Source organism: Rhinolophus hipposideros (assembly GCF_964194185.1).
Source record: "Rhinolophus hipposideros genome assembly, chromosome: 14".
In the NCBI taxonomy this organism is placed as follows: Eukaryota; Metazoa; Chordata; class Mammalia; order Chiroptera; family Rhinolophidae; genus Rhinolophus; species Rhinolophus hipposideros.
In genome coordinates, this window is record NC_138060.1 from 32,381,863 (window position 1) to 32,405,372 (window position 23,510).

The window sequence follows — 23,510 nt, forward strand, 5'->3', positions numbered from 1 at the left end:
AAAAGAAGTGGGAATTATTGGGAAGAAGTATTATTAATGAGACAACTCAAATTTTATAAAATTGCTTCTTTGTTCCCTGTACTAAGACTTAATATTAAGATGATATTTATTTTAATAATCTTTCTGTAAATTATCTCTGTTCTCAAGTTCTCGTTTATACTTTAATAACGGATACAGTATAACTTTTCATTAACTACTTCAGCTATTCTTTTCTCCTATAGGCTATTTTTGAAAAAAAAGTCTGTAGTTCTATTTTAGAAAATGTAAATTTTATTTTTTTTTTATTTTTTATTTTTTTAGTCAGCTTGTAATTATTTTTTACTCAGGAGCTCTCGTGAGATTCCTTGTACATGAGAGATAATTGTAAGTGTCAAAACAGCCATATTAGCCAAGAGCAATTCTCTGAATTTGTATTGTAGTCATTTTAATTTAGTCAACTTCCTTACTAGGAGAACACCTGTAAGGGTACATGAAACATTTAATTAAAAGTCATTAAAGTTAAATTTCATTTTGTTATAAGCAGAAAATATTTGAATTCCATATGCCATGAAAGTAATCCAAAAAGGAAAACTTCAGTCCAGATATTATATTAATGGGTCATGTCTCCCAAAAAGACACACTAACGGTGAGGATCAGTAAATTAGATACTTTTTTTTTTCATGAAAATGAATGTAATCATTTATTTATGCTGTAAAATGGAGTTACAACAAAGGATTAATTGCTCCAGAATAATTATTTTCTAGCTTTATTTTTCTTTGAGTTTGCAAGTGAAGTGTATCTTGACTTCATTTTTAGTTGTTCATTCCACTCCAATACCAGAATGCTATGAAAGTTAGTCCATTTTACTCTTGTCTTACTTTCTTGCCCTCCACTTTAATCTTTGCTTTGGAAACTCCCAGACACTTGGCAGGTAAATATTGTCTTTCTAATTGGAGTGAGGCAGTTAGAAGTAGAGATTAATATGTTAAAAAGGAATTTAATAGGAAATTCAAGGATTGCATGAAAAAAATATCTGTATTTCAAAAGTTGTATTGTAATCAAACCGGGGAACATTTAGAAATATACTGCATTTTTATTTTATGCTTGATCTACTTAAATAGAATGATAGTTCCTACAGGTCAACAAAGCTATATATCTGGTAATAAGAGGATGTGACAGGAATCATGGAAGAACTAAGACCTCACTGGAGTTTAAAAGAATAATCAGTGAAGGTAATCAGAGTGGAACAAATGCATTGTAGACATAGAGATGCCGATGAGTTTGAGCTATTTGGATTAAGGAACTCATCTATGGACTAGACTAGAAGATTGGTTATAGCTAGATTGGTAAAAGCCTTTAAAATAATATAAACTAATAATAACAGTTATCTTTTGTTACATAACTAATACCCCAAAACTTGGCAATGTAAAACAACAAACGTTCAGTCTGTCATAGTTTCTATGGATCAAGAATCTGGGAGCTGCCTAGCTAAGTGGTTCTGGCTTAAGTTCTCTCATCAAACTGCACTCAAGACTTTGGTTGAGGTTGCACTCATTTGAAGACTTGACTTGGGTAGGAGTATCTGCTTCTTATTTACATAGCTGATGGCAGAAAACCTCAGTTACTCACCAGGTGGAATTCTCTAGTTAAGAGTGTTTTCAAGACATGGCATTTGGCTTTCCTCAGAGATAGTGAGGAAACACTAAGATAGAGAACAAAGCAGAAATCACAAAGACTTTTTTTTAATCTAGGCTCAGGAATCAAAATTCATCATTTCCACCACATGACATTTGTTAGAAGCAACTTACTAAGTACACCTACATTCTAGAAAAGAGGAATTAATTTTCATCAAATAATTTGTGGACGTTTTAAAACTACCACAAAGGAATTCTAATTTTACTATAGTGTGTGATTACATAATATAATTATATGTAGAAAATGATTAATCTAGCAGGGTAGTATCAGCAGGCAGAATGGATTGTGGCTCCAGAACCCAAATCGGAGACCAATCAGGTAGGGACTTTCAGTAGTAGCAGAATGGGCTATCTAACCATACATAGTCAAGTTGTAAGTCTAGTAAGGATATTTGAATTTTTCTTTTTTTTTAATTAAAGTTTATTGGGGTGATTGGATAAAGAAGATGTGGTATATATACACAATGGAATACTATTCTGCCATAAGAAATGATGAAATAGTTCCATGTGCAACAACATGGATGGATCTTGAGATTATTATGCTAAGCAAACTAAGTCAGTCAGAAAAAGTTGAGAACTATATGATTTCACTGATATGTGGAATATAAAACTGAAAACAACAAAGGAACAAGGCAAACAAACAGAGAAACAAAAACTCATAGAGATAGACAATAATTTAGTGGATACCAGAAAGTCGGGGAGAGGAGGGTGTAAGATGAGGATATTTTAAATTTAAGGGTAGGATTTTAAAGTTAAGGGTATGAGGAGTCAGATTGTTGTCTGGGGTAGACAAGGTCTGGGATTCCGAGAAGACAAAGCAGTACCAACGTGTTAGCAGTGTGAGGTACATAAATGATAAATGGCTAAGTATTGCATTGTTTTGTGTACCTGAAACTAATGAAAAAAGGAACAATGTATTACAGTGATACTGACAATAAACACAATTTTTATGAGAAAAAAACAAAACATGTTAGTGCATACAGAAAGGAGGTGTGTTCCATGAATGTAAGCTTTTAGGAGTCTAGTAAGTGAGACAAAAGAGCATTAGAAATTAGGCTTAGACTTAGAGATAGTTATAAAAAAAGATTTTGAGCAAGATTTCCCTACTGAAATAAAGTTAAGCCTTTCTATTTTTTTAGCCTTGGGAATTAGCCACCCATACTCTTAATGTCAGTGAATGGAAAAATGATTAAGCTGTGTATATATGAAGTTACCATACTTAGTTGTCACTGTAGTTTTAATTAGTGCACCACACCTATTTGTCTGGTCCTCAGTGTGCTTCCTTGAGGTTGTGTAATGAAAACATAGCCTAGTTTTCTGTGATTTATGTTCTTAGATTAATTTTTACAGGAGTGCCGCAGAGAATAAGTTCAATGGATTTCTGGGAGATGAGTACTTGGTGTAGGACTGAGAGAGAGAAAATGCTATGATTTGAGTGTGTGTTGTGGTTGTGTTTTGGAGGGGGGCTGTTTTATTTATGCTGTTGTCATTTTTATTTGGACAGCCCAGTAGAAAAAAAGTATATGAACTAGCAGTTCACAGAGATGGAAATTTATAATAAATAGTAGAAGAATACCAAGTGACAGGCAAGGATGTGTGAAGCACTAATTTATGTAGAAATTGGTTAATACTAATAAAGCTAAAGATGAGTATTTCTTTTCACGTAGTAATTTCACTTCTAGGTATAAAAATATTGTCTTACAGACTTAGTTTTCCATGTCCTACATCAGGCACACAGTATTCCAATAAAAAAAACTTGCCTTGCCACATGTAAAGCATTTTAGTATTTTCTTTCCTAAATACTTTTATGTTTTTGTTGCCACTCACTAAATTTATTTCATAATGTAGGTAATGATGCGTTGTTTAATAAAACACTACCTTAGGGAAACTTACATATATGTGCACAAGGAAACTATACATACAAGAATGTTTGTGGCATTCATTGTTAAAAAAAGCAAAAACTTGGAAACAACCTAAATGTCTGCCAATGAAAGAATGTATAAATAATTTGTAATATACTTATAGAAAGGAACATTGAACATCAGTTAAAATAAATATATTGAAGCTAGAGCAATGTGAACTAGTATGTATAAGTCACAAAACATATTTGTGAAGAAAGCAAATTGGAGAGGGTGCCTACAGGATATTAGTTATACAAAACAATATATAGGAAGTTAAAAATATAAAGATACAGATGGGAATGATAGTCTTTGAGTGAAAGATAGTCATTCTTGGGGAGGGAGATGCATCAGTAAGAGGTATGTAAGAAGTTTCAACTGTAATATTTTTTTAACTGAGCATTGGATATACATATTCATTATATTGTCCTTCATAACTTTTTTATATCTGAAATTTTTCATATTTAGAAAAACAGAAATGCCCTTGAGCCGTTCATGTTCAGTGTCATAAATGTCTAGAAATATCTTTTCACGTTTGTAGTGAAGCTACTTTTTAAATTTATTGAGGTGAAATTGGTTAATAAAATTATATAGGTTTCATGTATATTTTCTATAATACATCATCTACATATTGTGTGTTCACCACTCTAAGTCAGATCTACTTTTGTCACCATATATTTGACCACCCTTTACCCTTTTCTATCCCCCACCCCCTTACTCTCTGGGAACCACTAAACTGTTCTCTCTATGAGCTTTTGCTTGTTTGTATTCTTCATTTGTCCGTTCAGTTTTATATCCCATAGGTGAGTGAAATTATGTGGTTCTCAACTTTTTCTGTGACTTCTTTGGCTTAGCATGATAATCTCAAGACCCATTTATGTTGTCACAAATGTCAGTATTTTATCTCTTCTTATGGCCAAATAATATTCCATTGTGTATATATACCACATCTTTAGCCAGTCATCTATCAAAGGACACTTTGGTTGTTCCCATGTCTTGGCCACTGAATAATGCTGCAGTAAACATCAGGGGACATAAATCTTTACGGATAAATGTTTTCAGATTTTTGGGGGTAGATACCCAGGAGAGGGATTACTGGGCCATATGGTAACTCTATTCTTAATTTTTGAAGAACTTCCATTTTGTTTTCCAAGGTGGTTGTACAAATTTACATTCCCACCATCAGTGTATGAAGGTTCCTTTTTCTCCACAGGTTCTCCATTACTTGTTACGATTTGTCTTGTTTATGATAGCCATTCTAATAGGTGTGAGGTGGTATCTCATTGTAGTTTTGATTTGCACTTCCCTAATAGCTAGTGAAGTTGAGCACATTTTCATATATCTGTTGGCCGTTTGTGTGTCTTCTTGGGAGAAGTGTCTGTTTAGATCCTCTGTCCATTTTTTAATTGGATTGTTTGTTTTTTTCTTGTTTAGTTGTATGAGTTCTTTATATACTTTGGATATTAGCTCCTTAGCAAAGGTGTTGTTTGCAAATATCTTCTCCCATTTAGTTGGTTGCCTCTTTGTTTTGTTGATGGTTTCTTTTGCTGTGCAGAAGCTTTTTAGTTGGATATAGTTCCATCCATTTATTTTTGCTTCTACTTCCCTTGCCTTTGAAGTAAAATTGATAAAACCCTTTATCAGACCAAGGTCCATACTTTTAGTAACTATGCTTTCTTCTATGTAGTTTGTTGTTTCAGGTCTTATGTTTCTGTTTTTTATCCATTTTGAGTTATTTTGGGTAAATGGTGACAGATAGCAGTCTAGTTGCATTCTTTTGCATGTGGCTTTCCAATTTTCCGAGCACCATTTATTGAAGAGTGTTTCTTTTCTCCGTTGTATGTTTTTGGCTCCTTTGTCTAAAATTATTTGCCCATATATATGTGGGTTTATTTTGGGCTTTTCAATCCCATTCCATTGTTCTGTGTGTCTGTTTTCTGCCAATATGATGCTGTTAGGATTATTGTCACTTTGTAGTAAGTATACATTGAAGTCAGGGAATGTGATACCTTTGGCCTTGTTTTCTTTCCCTGGATTGCTTTGGGGTCTTTTGTGATTTCATACAAATCTGATGATTTTTGTATTAATTCTTTAAAAAATGCCTTTGGGATTTTGATGGGGATTTTATTAAATTTGTGTATAGCTTTAGGTAATATGGCTACTTTAACTATGTTGATTCTTACAATCCATGAACATGGAATATCTTTCCATTTCTTTGTGTGTTCTTCAATTGCTTTTAATAATATCTTATAGTTTTGGTGTACAGGCCTTTGTTAAGTTTATTCCTGGGTATTTTATTCTTTTTGTTGCAATTGTTACAGGAATTGATTTGTTTTGTTTGCTTTTTTCATTTCTTTTTCTGAAATTTCATTTAGTATATAGGAATGCAGTGGATTTTTGTACATTGATTTTATATCCTACAACTTTCCTGTATTTTTAAAATTGTTTATAATAGGTTTTTGGTGGAGTCTTTAGGGTTTTCTTTATAAAGAATCATGTCTCGAAAAAAGTGACAATTTAACTTCATTCCCAATTTGGATGCCTTTCTTTCTCTTGCCTGATTACTCTAGCTAGGACTTCCTATACTTTGTTGAATAACAGTGGTCAGAGGAGCATCCTTGTCTTTTCCCTGATCTTAGTGAAAAAGCTTTCAATTGTTCACCATTAGGTCTGATATTAGCTCACGGTTTGTCATATGTGGCCTTTATTATGTTGAGGTACTTTCCTTCTATACTCATTTTTTTTCTTTTTTTTTCTATACTCATTTTATTAAGAGTTTTCATTATAAATGAATGTTGTATTTTGTCGGATGCTTTTTCTGCATCTATTCACCTGACCATATGAGTTTTATCTTTTATTATGTTTATGTGGTGTATTGCATTGATTGATTTGCGTATGTTGAACTATCATTGTGCCCCTGGAGTGATCCACACTTGCTCATGATGTATAATCTTTCTGATATATAATCTTTTTAATGTATTGTTGTTTTATTTAGGATGTTTGCATCTATACTCATCAGAGATACTGCTCTGTAGTTTTTTTTTGTGTGTGCTATCCTTTCCAGGTTTTGGTATCAGGGTAATGTTGGCCTCATAAAACGAGTTAGGCAGTATTACCACTTCTTCAGTTTTTTGGAAGAGTTTGAGAAGGACAGGTGTTAAATTATCTTTGAAGGTTTGGTAGAATGCACTAGTGAAGCCATCTGGTCCTGGACTTTTTGCTCATGGGCAGGTTTTGGATGATCGTTTCGTTACGGTTGATTTGTCTATTTAAATTTTCCTGTTCTTCATGATTCTGTCTAGGAAGGTTATGTATGTCCATTTTTTTCTAGATCATTGAATTTGGTGGCATATAGTCTTTCATAGTATTCTTGTATGTTCCTTTGTATTTCTTTGGTATCCATCATAACTTCTTCCCTTTCATTTCTGAATGTTTGTGTCTTTTTTCCCCCTTAATGAGTCTAGCCAGGGGTTTGCAATTTTGTATTTCCAAAGAACCAGTTCTTTGTTGTATTAATTTTTTTCTATTTTTTTTTTCTCTATTTTATTTAATTCTGCTTTAAATTTTGTTTTTTCCTTTCTTCTCTGACTTTGTGTTTCATTTGTTATTCTTTCTCTAGTTCTTTAAGATGTAATGTTAGATTGTTTGTTTGGGGTTCTTACTGTTTCTTGAGATAGGCCTGTAATGATATAAACTTCCCTCTTATTACTGTTTTCACAGCATCCCAATAATTTTCGTATGTTGTACTTTTATTCTCTTTTGTTTCTGTGTACCTTTCAATCTCTCTTTTTATTTTTTCTTCACCCAGTTGTTCTTTAGTAGCATGTTGTTTAATCTCCACATATTTGTGGTTTTTCCTGCTTGCCTTTTGCACTTGATCTTCAATTTTAAAGCGTTGTGGTCGGAGTATATGCTTGATATGATTTCAATTTTCTTGAATTTGTTGAGGTATTTTTGTGTCCAAACAAAGGGTCTATTCTTGGGGAATGTTCCTGTGCACTAGAAAGTAATGTGTAGTCTGTTGTCCAGGGATGAAAGGCTCTGTAAATGTTGATTATGTCCATTTGGTCTAATGTGTTTTTGTTTTTTTAAAGATTTTATTGGGGAACAGTGTGTACTTCCAGGACTTTTTTCCAAGTCAAGTTGTTGTCCTTTCAATCTTAGTTGTGGAGGGTGCCGTTCAGCTTCAAGTTGTTGTAGTTTCCGTCTTAGTTGTGGAGGGCGCAGCTCAGCTTCAGGTCCAGTTGCCGTTGCTAGTTGCAGGAGGCGTAGCCCACCATCCCTTGTGGGAGTCGAACCCAGCAACCTTGTGAATGAGAGGACGCTCTCCAACCAACTGAGCCATCCAGGAGGCAGCTCAGCTCAAGATGCCGTGTTCAATCTTAGTTGCAGGGGGCGATGCCCACCATCCCTTGCGGGACTCGAGGAATTGAACTGGAAACCTTGTGGTTGAGAGCCCGCGCTCCAACCAACTGAGCCATCCAGGAGACAGCTCAGCTCAAGGTGCTGTGTTCAATCTTAGTTGCAGGGGGCAGAGCCCACCATACCTTGCGGGACTCGAGGAATTGAACTGGCAACCTTGTGGTTGAGAGCCCACTGGCCCATGTGGGAATCGAACTGGTAGCCTTCGGAGTTAGGAGCATGGAGCTCTAACCGCCTGAGCCACTGGGCCAGCATGATTTTCTGTTTGGATGATCTAGCCATAGTTGTCAATGGAGTATTTAGGTCTCTTACTATATTGTGTTTTTGTCAGTTTCTCCCTTTAGTTCTGTTAGTACTTGCTCTATATATTTTGGTGCTCCCTGATTGGGAACATAGATATTGATAAGTGTAAATGTCTTCTTGGTATTGTCCTCTTTATCATTATGAAATACCCATCTTTGTCTCTTGTTACGTTTTTTATCTTGAGGTCTGTTTTGTCAGAGATAAGTATGGGTACACCAGCTTTTCTCTGGATGCCATTTTCTTAGAGTTTCATTTTCCACCCTTTCGCTTTGAGTCTACAAGGTGTGATCAAACAATACAGTGAATGTTTTAAAAAAAGCAAATTATTACAGTAAAAGATACATTGCCATTAATAACCCTCTCCGTACCCCCCTTGCTTCGAACATACTTATCCCATCGTTCTTAGCACTTTTTGAAGCAGTTGTGGAAGTCCTCTTTCATAGGCATCTTTAGTTGCGTTGTCACGGCTGCCTCCATGTCCTGAATCATTTTGACTTTGGGGAAGAGCCAGAAGTCGCACAGTGCCAGATCCTGTGAATAAGGTGGATGAGGACACACTGTAATGTTTTTATTTGACAAATTCTGCCGTATACCAGAAACGATCTGTGACACGGAGTGTTGTGATGGAGGATCATTTATGGCAACCTTTAAAGTACATCATCTCTCAACCCAATTGACTCACACCCAATTGACTGCACTGAACAAACTCAAACTTGTCACACACACTAAGGTTCGACACGCTGCTTCCTGTATCAAAGATCCCTCCCCTTCTATTTGATGGCACTCAGCAGCAGCATTCCCTGTATTTTGTGATCACAACAGAAAGGCTCACGTCACACATCATTTCTGGCACAGCAATTTCTGTCAAATAAAAACACTACAGTGTTTCCTCATCTACCTTATTCATTGGATCTGGCACTGTACATCTTCTGGCTCTTCCCCAAATTTAAAATGATTCAGGACGTCAGCGCAGCCACGATTGCACAACTATTAAAGACACTCACGAAAGAGGACTTCAGAACTGCTTCAGAAAGTAGCAAGAATGATGAGATAAGTGTGTTTGAAGTGAGGGGGAGTATTTTGAGGAGTATTAATGGCAATGTGTCTTTTATAGTAATTTTAGTTTAAAGATTCACTGTATTTTTGGATCACACCTCATATATTTATCCTTGCAGCTGAGATGTGTCTCCTGAAGGCAGCCTATGGTTTCTTTTTTTCTCTTTTGATCTAATCTGCTATTCAATGTCTTTTTATTGGTACGGTCAGTCCATTTACATTTAGGGTGATTATTGATATATGAGGATTTGCTATAGTTATTTTATCTTTAGTTTTTGATAGCTCGGTGTCTCCATTATTTCTTTGCCTTTGTGTTTCTGTCTGTTATTTTAGTTTGGTTGTATAATTTTTTTTCCTGTGTTTCCTTTTTTTTTATGTTATTTAGGTCTGGATTATTTTTGAATGGTTACTATTAAGTTTATGTAAAAGAAATTTCATATAAACAGTAGTACTTTTTTTCAGCATTCACCTTATCTCCATTTGTCTTTGCAAATTTAGACCTTTACCCATCCCTTTTTATGTTTGTTGTCACAAATTATTCCTATTTATGCTGTGAGTTCATTTCCGTGTTGCACTAGCAAGTTGTCTTCTTCCTCTCTTTTTCTTTTAATGTTTTTATTTCCCTTAAAGCTACGTTTTAGCCTCTATTGTCTGTAATTGACTAGATTGATGGTACTTTGAAAATTTTAATAGTAGACGTTAGTGGAAGATTAACTAGGTGCTAGGCACATTTCTAAGTCTCTTACTTTTATGAAGTGATTTCATTCTTAACAATAACCTCGTGAGCTCTAGGTATAGTTATTATCTGTATTTTACAGATGTGTAAATCTAAGAAAGAGGGATATAACTTGTCTAAAGCCACATAGCTAGTAAATAACAGTCAGCATTTGAAATCAGGATGTCTTGCTCCGGAGCTCCAGGACCATTAGCCTCAATGCTGTAGAATCTCTCCATGAGAAAGAGGTATAAACAAACAAAGTAGGAAAGCTAAAGATTGTAGTAGGTAGTATGGTTTTGAAAGAAAGTTTCTCACCTTTTATCTTTAAGCTATGACAAGGACTTAAAAGAAACTGAGATTTATTGTAGCAGAGAATGTAATTTTAGAATGCTAGCACCCATTTTGTGATAAAAGAGCAACTTAAATGAAATTGCTTGATTAACATTAAAAGTCCAGTTAAATTACTGTCAGATTAATTGATGATTGCCTTGTACTAATTGGAGAATTAAATAGTACCAAACATTTTAAGTTATTCATGTATGGCAAATCAGAAGCCTTGATGACCAATCTACAAAAGAAAGTTAGGATTCACTTTATTATATTTAATATGATTTTTTTTAATGCTAGAGCTAGTAACATACTGAAAGATAAGGTAAAAATATTAACACTGTATTTGCTCATGGTTCACAGGTTTGAGAGTAGGAAAATATCATGACAATTATATTGGATGCTTAAAGTGAGGTGCAAAGCCATCTGGGCACAGAGCCAGAAACCTTACTTTTGGAGTTTGTTCTACCACCATTTCACAGTGTAGTTATCAAGATTGTTCCTATTGTCACATTTAGTCAAATGTGAACTATTATTCTGTCCCATGCAATTACATCAAGGTTTTGGGTTTTGCAAACTATCATACTTTTTAAAATAATATTTGCTTCAAGTTCTACATAATTCTTTATTTGAATGTTGATACTATGGTTCCCTGAGAAGATTTAACATGTTTAACATGTTTGTTGTGCCATAATAGTTGTGAGGCTTTCAGAAAGCTCTACATGCCATTTCCTAGTCCAATGAATGTAAAGCAATTGAGTCAAAATAAGATGATTTCCAGAAGCATTACTTTTGAGTTTGGTATTGGTAGTTTTTATTCCACAGAAACCACATGAAAAACAGAAGATATTCAAGTTTGAGGCCTTTGAGAGTACAGATATAAATACAGTGTTTGGAATAATGTGTTAATATTTATTGCTTGCTGAAAATGGTTATGAAGTACATTCTAGCTCTTCATATTAATCAGAGATTGTGTCCTTATTTTCATCCTCTTGTAGTGATGCTATTGCTGAGATTAGAGCCATTTGTATTGAAGAAATTGGAGTATGGATGAAAATGTATAGTGATGCCTTCTTAAATGACAGTTACCTAAAATATGTTGGTTGGACTCTTCATGACAGGGTAAGTTACTCTGTTCTAGGCTTTGATAGTAGGTATGCTTGTCTTATTACTAGACAAGATTTGTAATGTGGAAATCTAAGATGATTCAGCTGAATAACTGTCCACTTAATGGCCATGATGAAACTTGACACATGAGCCCATGTGTGAAAACCCTTCTTACTTAGTTGTAATTCTCTTTTAAACCAAGATTGACAACCTGGTACATATAAAGTTTTCAGAGATTATCTAAAGAAGCTAATTACAGCCTTTTTCTAGCTTGGAGTCAAAAGAGATTTCTTGTTTCTCTTAATATATGAAAACTGAATAAGCTTTTTTTTCTTGTTTTGATTTCTTTAGGGTATATCACAGCAAAGTGAATGGATTTGTTGGGTGCTAGAATATTGCGTCTAAAAATATATTTCTATTAAAAAAGGCTCTGACTTCCAAGGGAATCCCATGTTATTGAATCCTAAATAAGTAATCCTGAAAATAATCAAGGGTAGGAGTGTATCTTACTGGAATTTTTATATTGAATGACCTGACAGTCTTTAACTTGAATTGCCCAGATATTCACAAATATAGAAATATTTCAATAATTTACCTTAAATTCCATTGTTTGAATTGTTAAAATCTTTGCAGATTAGAATACATTTTATTTTTAATGCAATTGTATTCTTAGATTTTTTTAAGGCAAATTTGGTAATATTTGAAGACTTTTCTCTGTCTTACCATTATTACCTTATAGAACATTTATTTTTTAAATATCAGTATGCTAAGTATTTTCAAAGATTTTTGAAACCCGCAAAATTACATAAATCATAATAAAAGGTCTCAAGGGAATTTTACGGTCATTTTTTGCTGTAAGAGAGTTTGAAGTATAGGGAGATCATCACAAGTTGGTTGCTCAGCTTCATAGTTGCTAATTTTTAATTGATGATTAAAAGGAGTTTGTTCTCCCCTACCACATTTGAAGGAAAATTCAGTTAGTACATAGTGAATTTTTTCCTGAATATTTATCATCCCTAGCATTTCAAATTCTTTTTTCTACACTGATAAAACCCGAGCTTGATTCTGTGTTTTCTTTGTCTATTCTTTTTGTAGAATTGGTATCTTTAATGTTTGACCCCATCTCAGGTTTATATAATTAAGTTTTATTACAATGTGAGAGAATGTAGAATTACACAGTGTGTCCTTACACGTACACTGTTAAATGGAACAAGATGAGCTTTAGTAGGAATAAATTTACGGTCTTGCATTTTTATCTCTACCACTACCATACCAGTTTTCTTCTTCCCCCCACCTCCCTTATAGAATATCCTACTGAATTTAAATAACAGTAACAGTGACCAGTTTTAACAGAATTTATGTATAACTACAAATTCTGGGAATAACATGGATTTGATGTGCCTTACCAAAAAACAATCAACTATGATTTTAAAATAAACCACTAAATTGTGTTTGAGAAATCTTCTGTCCAGATAAAGGAGGAGGTTTATTTTTCTCTTACATGTTGTTGATAAAATCATGTAAGGAGAACTGTTTTCAGTAGAATGATTTTACAACCTTTTCATGTGATCTTCAGTTAATTTATTTAGAACTTAACTGTAAGTATTAAATAATCTAGCCTAAACTTTCTTTTGTCATTCCCATTCTAATCTCCTTGTACTTTTTTTTCCTCTGAGGACTAGTCATTTGCTTTTTCTCCTTTTAGTCTAATTGAAACTGCTCATTCTATGAGATATGACTTCTGCCTTCAGACTCATCCTGTGCCTTTTCAAATGAGCTGATAAAACTCCTCTATCTTTTTTTAAGATTATATTTTAATTATCAACTGCATTTTTCCAGTTTTATTGAGATAAAATTGACATATAACCATTGTATTAATTTAAGGTGTACCTTGTAATGGCTTGATATTCCTTCTGTCTTGATTTTAGAATTTTAGGCGTTTATAACCCAATTTATCCTCCTAAATAAGACAAATTTTTTGTTTTAATATTGTCAGTTTACATAAGTTTTATAGTATAAGTTTTGGTCAATAGAAAGACAAATAATTTTTAATAAGTAAAGGAGTTATTGGAAATTCAGTTTGTATTGACCAAAACTTATTTCTACGTTTTCTACCCATTTGTTTTAGCTATGTCATTAAAGGTGACACAGAAGAGATCTAATTTAAATACATCTGAAGTAATCTCTGTGTTCTGGGCTAAATATCTTAATCTCTTCTTGTATTTATGCTCATGACACTAGATTGCCTTTCTCTATTCTTTTTAGTTTATCAGTATTGTTCTATACTGTTTTTACTTTTGTGGTACAGTTCTTCTACAGTCTTGCCTATGCTTGATTCCTCATATCAAAATCTCTGCAGTGCTTGGGTGAGATTTATTTTTAGTTAATCCACTTTATTTCTTCTTTTTGTTGACTCATTTCATGTTCTATTTCTCTTAAGTTCACCAAAAACCTTTCTAGCTCTGTATATGTCAAGCAAATGAGATCTGTTACCTATCACCAGAAGTTCTAACACTTCTTCCCACTGCATCTTAACATTGGGGTTGCCAAAGAAAACGCAGTGCAGTGAAGCACTGGATGAAACAGTGCTTTACTCACATAATGAAGGAGCAAAGCAAGATCAGCTTCAATAGTAGGTGTCATTCCCTCAGGACCAGCAGGTCTCTCCCAGCAGTCAACGCAAGGCAGCTGTCCTGCATGCAGCCCTCTTGTGCCACATAACTAAGAACCTTATCCTCTTCCTTCAGGGAACAGATTTAATAGTGGGGTTGGCCAGGTGCTATGTGATGCACACACTTAAGCAGAACAAAAGAATACATATTTGAGTTTGAAACAGGAAAGGTATTTCAACACAAGACCATAAACTCAGCACAGGCTCTTAGGACTCTTATCTCTTAATAAGAGAGTGTTGCAGGCACAGGCCCATTTTTCTGCAGCCAAGTGGAAGGGGTCAAAAGATGGAATGCAGGAAACTGCCTTTCCCAACAGCCCACTCCCCAACCCTGCTGGGCTACTGAAATGGCACGTAAGCATGGCAAATCCTGTAGGACCATCTCCCACCTCAAAGTTGAAGGTGGAGTTGGGTCCACTGGGGTCCCTGAATAACCTATATGGATGTGAATTGCTCATAGAGCCTCCCTGTTATTTGGAGGCAGGACTTTACCAGGGTAATTAGGAGAGCCAGACCCAAGAGGACAATCAGGCCTCCCTGGAAGATGGGAATCCCAAGAATCCCAAGAATCCCAAGTGCCTGGATTAAGCCAAATAAGAAGTCAAAAAGTGAATCTTGGGGGTACTGAGAATGCAGCTGATTGCCATCCCACCTGAGCATGGGTATTCACTAACTCAGTTTTTAAGTTCCCCAAATTATTGAAGTATGTTGGCATGAAATGCTGACAGTAATACAAACGCCACCCTATTGTGCCATCAGATAATCGAGGGCTATTTGATTATCCATCACCACCTTGACTGGTGAGTTTAGTGAATTTTCTTGGTCTTGGTGGCTTGGGCAGTACAATGAGCTATTCTGCCATGGTTAAGGGCAGGTTGTACATCGGTTTTTTGGGTTTTTTTTCTAGTGCCTATATACTATGTGCATTGTTAGAGTTTGGACAGCAGAATGAAACCAGTGGTTAGTTTGTCTTCCCAGGAGGGTACTATGAGCCACTCTGTCATGTTAGCAAGATGGGTCCTTTCTTAGCCCTCTGTATAATTGTTTACATGGACAGTGAGCCCTAGAAGTATGAGGCAACAAAATCTTTCCCTGGGGGCAGAAATTCTGTTGCCCATTGGGGTCCACAGAGAAATACATAACTGAGAGGAATGTAGGTATACCTGTCAGGGACTTGTTCTCATAATGCTGACTAGTCTAGTAATATAGAGTCTTAGCCTCCTTTTACCACATGATTGCAGAGGGAAGAGACACATGGAACTTCCAAGTCTGAAATTTCACTATAGATCAGTAAATAACCATTTTAGTACAGGGGTCTTTTTCTGTCACCTCATAGGTAATATTAAAGCAGGGGACTCCAGAACATGCTTGCATCTGGACCTTTATCAAAAGAGGCACCTTGTAATTTCATCCGTTGATAGCTTAAGGAAGGTCTGAGTAGCATCAGTTTGTCTCCTCTCACTACAGCTATACTGATTTTTATCAGGGTATTAATAGACGTAGCAGAAGCTTCCATAGGGATGAGAACAATGTTCCTACTCCCCTCTCAGAACTCTATGAATTTCCTGACGCCTGAGATAACTGATCTACTACTTGTGGAGCTGGTTGCCTAGGTATTTCAACCCAGACTGTCCCAATCTTGACGCTGCGACCTCTGTGGGCACCCACTGCCCTTGTTGCTTCACCCAGACTTTTTGGCCTCGGTTGGCCAGTCCAGGAAGAGAGGTCACATCCTGCACAAACTTGACATGTCTGACAATGCCATCCACCTGATAGGAAGGGTTACATGTTCCCAGCACCAGTAGAAGGAGCCTAGCACCCTTGGTTCTATCTCCTACCCTTGCAGTATCCCATAGGAGGGAGTTACCCACGGGAAGCATCACATCCTGATTAGAGTCAAGGGGTACTCTCCAGGGTGCAGTGGCAGCCAAAGCAGGAAACCACTCCTGAATGTAACTTCCAAGTGGAAAAAAGAAAAAGAATGATTGTATATTGAGACTGGGATTTTGTAGGTACAACCTAAACACAGATGCCTGGTCCACTCCCACCCCATCCACGCTCAGTATTTCCCGACATGTGCCGCAGTGACATGTTTTTCTTGCATTGGAGTGCAGTGCTTAGTAGCTAGCTATATAGCCCTAGTCAGATGGGGGTACAAATCCACTAGCAGGCTGTCTCGGTTGCTGTTTAAGTCAGCTGTTCCTTTGTTCAATGGCTTCATTGACATGTGGGTGAGAGGGTGCCTGGAAAGTTCATAACATTCCATGAGAGTGTGTGCCTGTTTTTATCTTGCTTGGGCAGTGAAGGATGTTCCTTAAAGAATTTCTTGTCCAGTCTTTTAGTTACCATTCTCCTGACCAGATGGATAGGCCCTTGGCAACAGTCCATGAGTTGGTAAAAATGTATCAAGGCATGTTGGTAGGGGTGGCCTGTACAACCATCACCACAACTCAGAGCTTGGCCCACTGGGTGGAATGTCCGTATCTGGTCTTAGTCAAAAGATGGTCACCCATTGGGCCAGTGGTGGCTGCATTCAGCAGACCTCATCTGTCTTTAGTTTTACAGAGCTGTCAGTAAACTACGTCATATTGTCAGCAGGCATGGCTTTGTATCTGGGGCCCCAAGTAGCTCAGGGAAGGGTCAAAGCATCTGCTATGTTGGCCTTTATGGTAAGCTGGCTAGTTGCTTATGGAGCCTACTAGTCCCTTGGGATTCTGGCGGGGCCCAATCTTGGAAGCTGGGCCCAACCATTTCCATTTTGTGATCGAGCTTTGTTGATTCTTGGCAGTTTTATTGGTCAGCTTTGTAATCACCCACGTGAGAATGGGCAGTACAGGTGGCAGCATTATATATGGCACCCCAGCCATACCATGCTCCCATCTCCACCAGTGCCCAATTGCAAGCAAGAAAATGCCGTTCAAAAGGAATGTACTAGGTGGCAGCTTCTAGAAGTTTGAAGATCCAGAATCCAAGAAGCCAGTGCACCCAGTGGCAGTTTCCTGCTGCCACAGACTCCAATCAGTGTGTGTGTGGTGGGGGCACAAGGGCATTGCTGAAACCTGCAGTTTCATCAGGCTAGCAGGCTTCACGGGCCTTGCCTTGTTAAGCTGCTTCCAGTGCCTGCTGCTGCGATGGGCCTCATTTAAAATTGGCTGCTTTGTAGGTCACTTTGATTAAAGAGGTCAAGAGAGCACCCAGGCGGGATACATGCTGTTTTCATTACTCATAGTGCTGTTGGGCTTTCTTTTTATTAGTGAGTGCTGCCAGGACCTACAGTTTTGTTTATTTTTTTGAAGATATGCACCTTTTTTTTTTTTTTTTTTTTTTTTTAAAGGAGGGCGCAGCTCACAGTGGCCCATGCGGGGATTGAACTAGCAACCTTGGTGGTATTAGCACCACACTCTAACCAACTGCGCTAAACGCTACCCCAGGACCTACAGTTTTTGTTTAGTTGTCTCTGGAATACCTCTTTGGCTTCTTGCCCAAATGACTCCTTGGAATTGCACCTGCTGTGCCAGGTTCTGGACTTTATCTGGATTTATAGTCAAATTTGAGCTAGTGATATCCTCCGTGACTAAGTGCAGCACTGTAACCACATGTTCTTTGATTGGTCCTGCTATCAGGATGTCATAATGTAATGGATGACTAAAATATCTGTGGGGCCTTGCATAGGTTGAAGATCAAGCCCTAACCACTGGTAGCATATTATGGAAGAATTTCAGTATCAGTGCAGAACGACAGTAAAAGTATATTACGAGCCATTCTGTGTGAATGCGAATTAGTCCTGATCCTCATCCTGCAAAAGGATCGAGTAGGAGGCATTTGCCAGATCAATAACCATATACTAGTTTCCTATTTGGGTTGCCACTGTCTCCGTGATGTTGTAATATCAGGAACTGCTAGGGCCTAAGTTGGAACTTTCCTGTTTAACCTGTGGTAATCGATCAACCTCCAAGCTCTGGAGGTTTTCCTTACTGACCAGATTGGGCTATTAAATTTTGACGTGGTGGTTATTAGCACCTCTGCTTGCATTAAGTCTTGAATTAACAGAATAATGTCCATTTCCCCACCATATTTTTGTTGAACAATGTGCCATGATTTGGGCAACTCTGAAGTTGTCCAGGAATGCACTTGGCCCTTTATGCTTGAATTTGTCCTTGTTGTGGTGTGTACCCCGTGAGGCAGTGATGGTTTTCAGTGTTGTACCCAGCCAAAATGTTAATGCCTGTTTTGAACTCAGTGGTGGGAACCACGATCATCTGCATCTGAACTTGTCCAAAGGGCTCCATCTACAAACACATGCAGACTTGTCTCCCATGGGTAACTATCACCCAAACTGTCCAAAAGCCACTATTTTAATCCTGTCCTTATGGTGACCTAGGATTATTGTCATTTGGACAGCAGTATCTAAGAGCCCCATAAAAAATCTGAATTCCATTCCACCCCTCTTTTCCCTTCTATCCTGATGGGCGTGGGACCTCTGGTGGGGACCCAGGGACTGTGACCCCTAACTGTGTTATTTAGCCCTAGACATTTGCATCTGCAATGCCCCTTCATCATACAGATGTACCAGCCAAGCTGCATGAGACTCCCTCGCTCAAGTCCATATGTGTCCTTCAGTTTTCATATTTTACTTTCAGACAAGGACTTCACCTCAACAGTTTTCATTTTCAGCAATGCCATTGATAGTTTTGCATTGAGTGAAAACAGGTCTTATTTGAAGCCTGGAAGCAATCTGTATCAGGTGAATTATCCTGCATGGAACTGCTTATTCTCTCAGACATCATTTTCAACCCCTAAAATACCACAGGAGTTGGGGTGGCATGGAGCACAAAGGCAGCCAAGAGCCAAAATATACAAGGTGTGATCAGACAATATGTGAGTATTTAAATAAAAAACAATTATTAATAGTAAAAGGTACACTGCTATTAATCCTCCTCAAAGTACCTCCTCCTCCCCTCGCTTCATACACACTTTCCCATCCTTGTTGCCATTTTCTGAAGCAGTTTTGGAAGTTCTCTTTCGTGAGTGTCTTCAGGTGTGTTGCCTTGATGTCCTGAATCGATTCAAAATATTTACCCTTTATGGTCATTTTGACTTTGGGGAAGAGCCAGAAGTCACATGGTGCCAGACCCAGTGATTAAGTTGGATGAGGACACACTGTAATGTTTTTGGTTGACAGACGTTGCCGTACCAGAAGCAATGTGTGACTCGGAGCCTTTCTGTTGTGATCACAAAATATGGTGAATACTGTTGCCAAGTGCCATCCAACGGGAGGGCAGGGATCTTCAGTACAGGAAGTGGCGCGTTGAACCTTAGTAACAGAAGTGTGACAAGTTTCAGCTTGTTTGGTGCAGTCAGTTGGGTGTGAGCTACAGTTGAGAGAAGGTGTGTTTTAAAGTTTGCCATAAGTCATCTTCCATCATGACAACACTCCGTGTCACAAATTGCTTCTGATATACAGTAGTTTCTGTCAAATAAAAACATTACAGTGTGTCCTCATCCACCTTATTCATGGGATCTGGCTCCGTGTGACTTCTGGCTCTTCCCCAAAGTTAAAATGATTTAAAGACATCGAGGCAGCCATGATAGCACAACTAAAGACACCCAGGAAAGAGGACTTCCAGCACTGCTTCAGAAAGTGTCAAGAAGGATGGGATAAGTGTGTTTGAAGTGAGGGGCAATATTTTGAGGGGGATTAATGGCAATGTGTCTTTCACTGTAATAAATTTTTTTATTTAAACATACACTATATTGTTTGATCTCACGTCGTAGTTTCTCTACTCTTTTTAGGACTCTACATTTCTACCCTCATTCATTGCAGATTAGCTACATCCTGTTTACACCCATAAGGCCAGACAGAGGGAGGTAAGCACCTCATTCAGTCTATTACTGCCACCCCACCCCTAGAGCGTTCACCATGATGTCAGTGGGTCTGACTAGCCCTTTCATTTCCACCATGCCATGGTGTGTTTTGTTCGTGACTCTGTACCTCTTGGTAAGGAAGTGGTCTAGGGCCCAGGCCAAGTTGAGGGCCAGTCTTTTGACAGACTGAATGCACAAGACTTCTTTTCTCAACAGTATCCCTCTTAAGACAACTCCCTCTCTTCTTAGCAAATAAAAGAAAAATACGAGGAAATTTTGGGGAATGATGGGTATGTTTATTGCCTTGATTGTAATAGTATCATGCATGTGTGCATATGTCCAAATCGTCAAATAAAAGTGAAGCGTTTTTTTGTATATCAATTATGTCTCAATAAAACTGAAAGAAAAAAAAAAGACTCTTCTCTCTACTCCCTTTACCTCTACCACATACAAACACATCCACTCCTTGAGAGAACATCAGAATTTGGTTAAGTTTAACTCTTTCAAAGTATTCCCACTAAAGTATTCATATTACACTTATGCATTTTATTTACGATCAGCATTTTCTCCTAGAAACATGAATTATTGTTCCTTAAAAATACAACTCATTATGAAATTAAGCCATTATGTTCCATAATACTTTCTGTAGCTCTTAACATTTAAAACAATTTTTTGCAAAAATGTTGATAGGTTTAAGAGTCTCTGACAAATAATGCACAGCCCCCTCCCTCAACAAATCATTTTACCTTTCTTTGTTTCTTTCGTTCTTTCCTGTTTTTATATATTTATATAGTTATTCAAAAAACATTTATTGAGCGGTAGCTATTTGTTAGGGACTGTGTTAAACAGCATTCAGATTTGAATAAGATTTTGCACAATGGGAAAACAACAAAGCATTTAGGTACTATAATAGAGATACTTTTAGAGGATAGTAGAGCCCCACATAGAGCAATTACCAAAAAGGTAACTGGAGTTTTCACCTAACTAGGTTAGTTGACAGTTTTCTAAAGTACATTTATGGGTACCGCCTTATTTAATTGTTAAGTTCCTGTAATGTAGGCAGAGCATGTTATATGTTAAAAAAAACACACACAAGATTTTGGAAGGAGGAGTAGTTAATTAGGAGGCATAATTGGACAAGGTAATGATAAAACTTGATTAATATCTTTACCTATAATTTGGTGTATGGATAGATGGAGTAATTTCATCTTTTGGCCTTGTTTTTCAATCTGTAGTTGAAGAGAAGTAAGGAGACTACTTACATGCTAGCTTAGGTCTGGGGTTGTGATTTTATGTTGAGACAGGTGTTCTTAGTCTTTTGCTCATCCATTATTGTTCTCTTGTGATTACATAATATTTTTATTTGCTTTCTACCTGTCTTGCCTCCAAGAATACCACAACCTATGAACCATCTCCATAGATCCCCATGGGCTGCCCTTCAGCCTTGCTTCCCATTACAATTATTGTGACCCCCTTGCATCTAATAGGTGGCACTTGTCTCTGGCACACGAAGCTAAATTCTGAGTATCTCTGTTCAGTGTAGCCTACAAAACACAACCACTACGGAGCTGCTCAGTAATGCCTGTGCCTCCATGGCAATAGCAGTATTATCTGGACCTTCTTGAGGAATATACGCAACTGGTGGGTCTTCTGAGCTGATGTAATAGATCCGTTGAGACATGCTCACTTCCTGTGTCTTTAAATTCCTTCATTCACAGCCTGGCACACAATTCTGGCATCTCTGTTTCATTTAATATGCACCATTGCCTTTCTTTTCCAAGAGCCATCCAGCAATGTGTTGGGCTATTTCCAGGGGCCTTAATAGTGCCTTAAATCCTGAGACAAGGGAGAGTGCTCCATATCCAAAAACTTTTATATTCCCACTCTCTGGTCAGTACCCTCAGAACCAGTTCCTTGCATATTCTCCTGGGTCTTGCAGGTTCAAATTGGCCCATTCCTTTAGCCCTTGAAGCATATAATCCTTCTCCCTTAGCAGGTCCAGTACTTTCCGTTTGGTCCATGCTGAGATTTGACCTTGGTCTGTGGCTGCAAGGGGAGGTTGGTGTAAATCATGAGGCGGGCTACTCCTTAAGGGAGGTATGTCCTTAAGGCATTTGCTTCACTTGAGACTTCCATGTAGTCAGGTAGGTGGTAGCGTACTATCCTCTAAGAAGGGGACATGAGCCTTATTTTCAGGCTCACAAGTCCATGGGAAACTTGGAGTTCCAGATTCTCAGCTGCATCCATCCAGACACTCTTTAGACTTGCACCTCTTTCTTATATGGCCCTGGTTTGGGCAGAGGAGATGTGCCTGGGATGCAAACTCTTTTAAAATCTGCCACCCTTAAATTTGAGTCCTGGATTTTTAGTAAGAACAATTCTTTATCTTTATGAGATAAGTGTCTCTTTAAAAGTTGCCAAGAGTCAACATTTGCTTTAAACTGGTGATTAACCTGTGATTTTCTTTCTTTAATGTATCAGTGACTCTTAGCCAACCAGTTCCATAGTTTTTATTCACCGTGCTCTCTCAAATGCTAGGCACCTCCCCTTTCACCTGTACGTGAACTAGCAAATGGCTGCTATGCCGTAATTGGGTTCTTCCTCGTAGTAATTCATCCTTCAAATGATCAACCCTAGAATCCCATCACTGAAGTTTGCTTCCTAGGACCACTCTTGGTACAAACTGTTTAGGTCACATTTCCTAGAAGACAAGCCAGAGCCAGAGATTTTTGTGCTAGTGGTACACTGAGGTTTATATTCTCAGAAGCCTATGAGAAAGTGAGGAAAATAGGGTAAAGCAGAAAACACACTAACAGAAATATGGTTGCAGAAGTTTTATGTCACTATGATCTCACCAGGAGCTTTGAAGAATAAATTGCACCTTAGAGGTTGTTCTACCCTGAGGCAAGTTATCATTCCCCACTGGTTATGGGTCTTAGCCTGGAGGAAGGAAAGGGTATATACAGGCGGGGCAACGTGGACCATAATCTCCCAGGAATCTGTGACAGGTGATTCTTTTGAACCATGGTCAATTCTCCAGAGAAAGGTATAGATACAAGACGTTAGCTGTCAACATAGGTGAAAGCATAGCCTCTTATATGGGGATTTATGAGGGGCAACAACAGTATCTACTACAGGCATCTCAGGTATCTTCCGTATGCTAGAGAACTTTACCAACAGTCATCATCTAATTTAGTGGTATGCTAGATAGAGCTACCTTGAATCAGCTGGCAAGAAAGTGATTATGCACATCCCTTCACAAATATGAGTTCAATAACATCTCATTGGTAGCTTGAAATTGGCCATGAAGGGATTATTTACATAACAGAAATCTGCAAATGCATTAAGTCAGGGCCCCATGCCCAGAGCTGGTTGTTAAAACTTGTACCAGCATGCCCCAGCATTTAATCCTTAACAAAATTGGTATCACCATTTTATAAATGTGAAAGCTATCAGAGTGATTAATATAC

The 23,510-nt window shown here is 37.5% G+C and overlaps 1 protein-coding gene across 3 annotated transcripts in view; it reads left to right on the top strand.

The window, feature by feature from the left end:
- The window catches only part of STAG1 (STAG1 cohesin complex component), a 328,953-nt gene that overhangs the window by 200,803 nt on the left and 104,640 nt on the right, over window positions 1-23,510 (top strand). For all 3 annotated transcript variants that reach the window (XM_081071693.1, XM_081071694.1, XM_081071695.1), the window contains one exon: window positions 11,396-11,519. In XM_081071693.1, coding sequence (XP_080927819.1) covers window positions 11,396-11,519 — 124 coding nt within the window. The remainder of the gene's footprint in view (window positions 1-11,395; window positions 11,520-23,510) is intronic.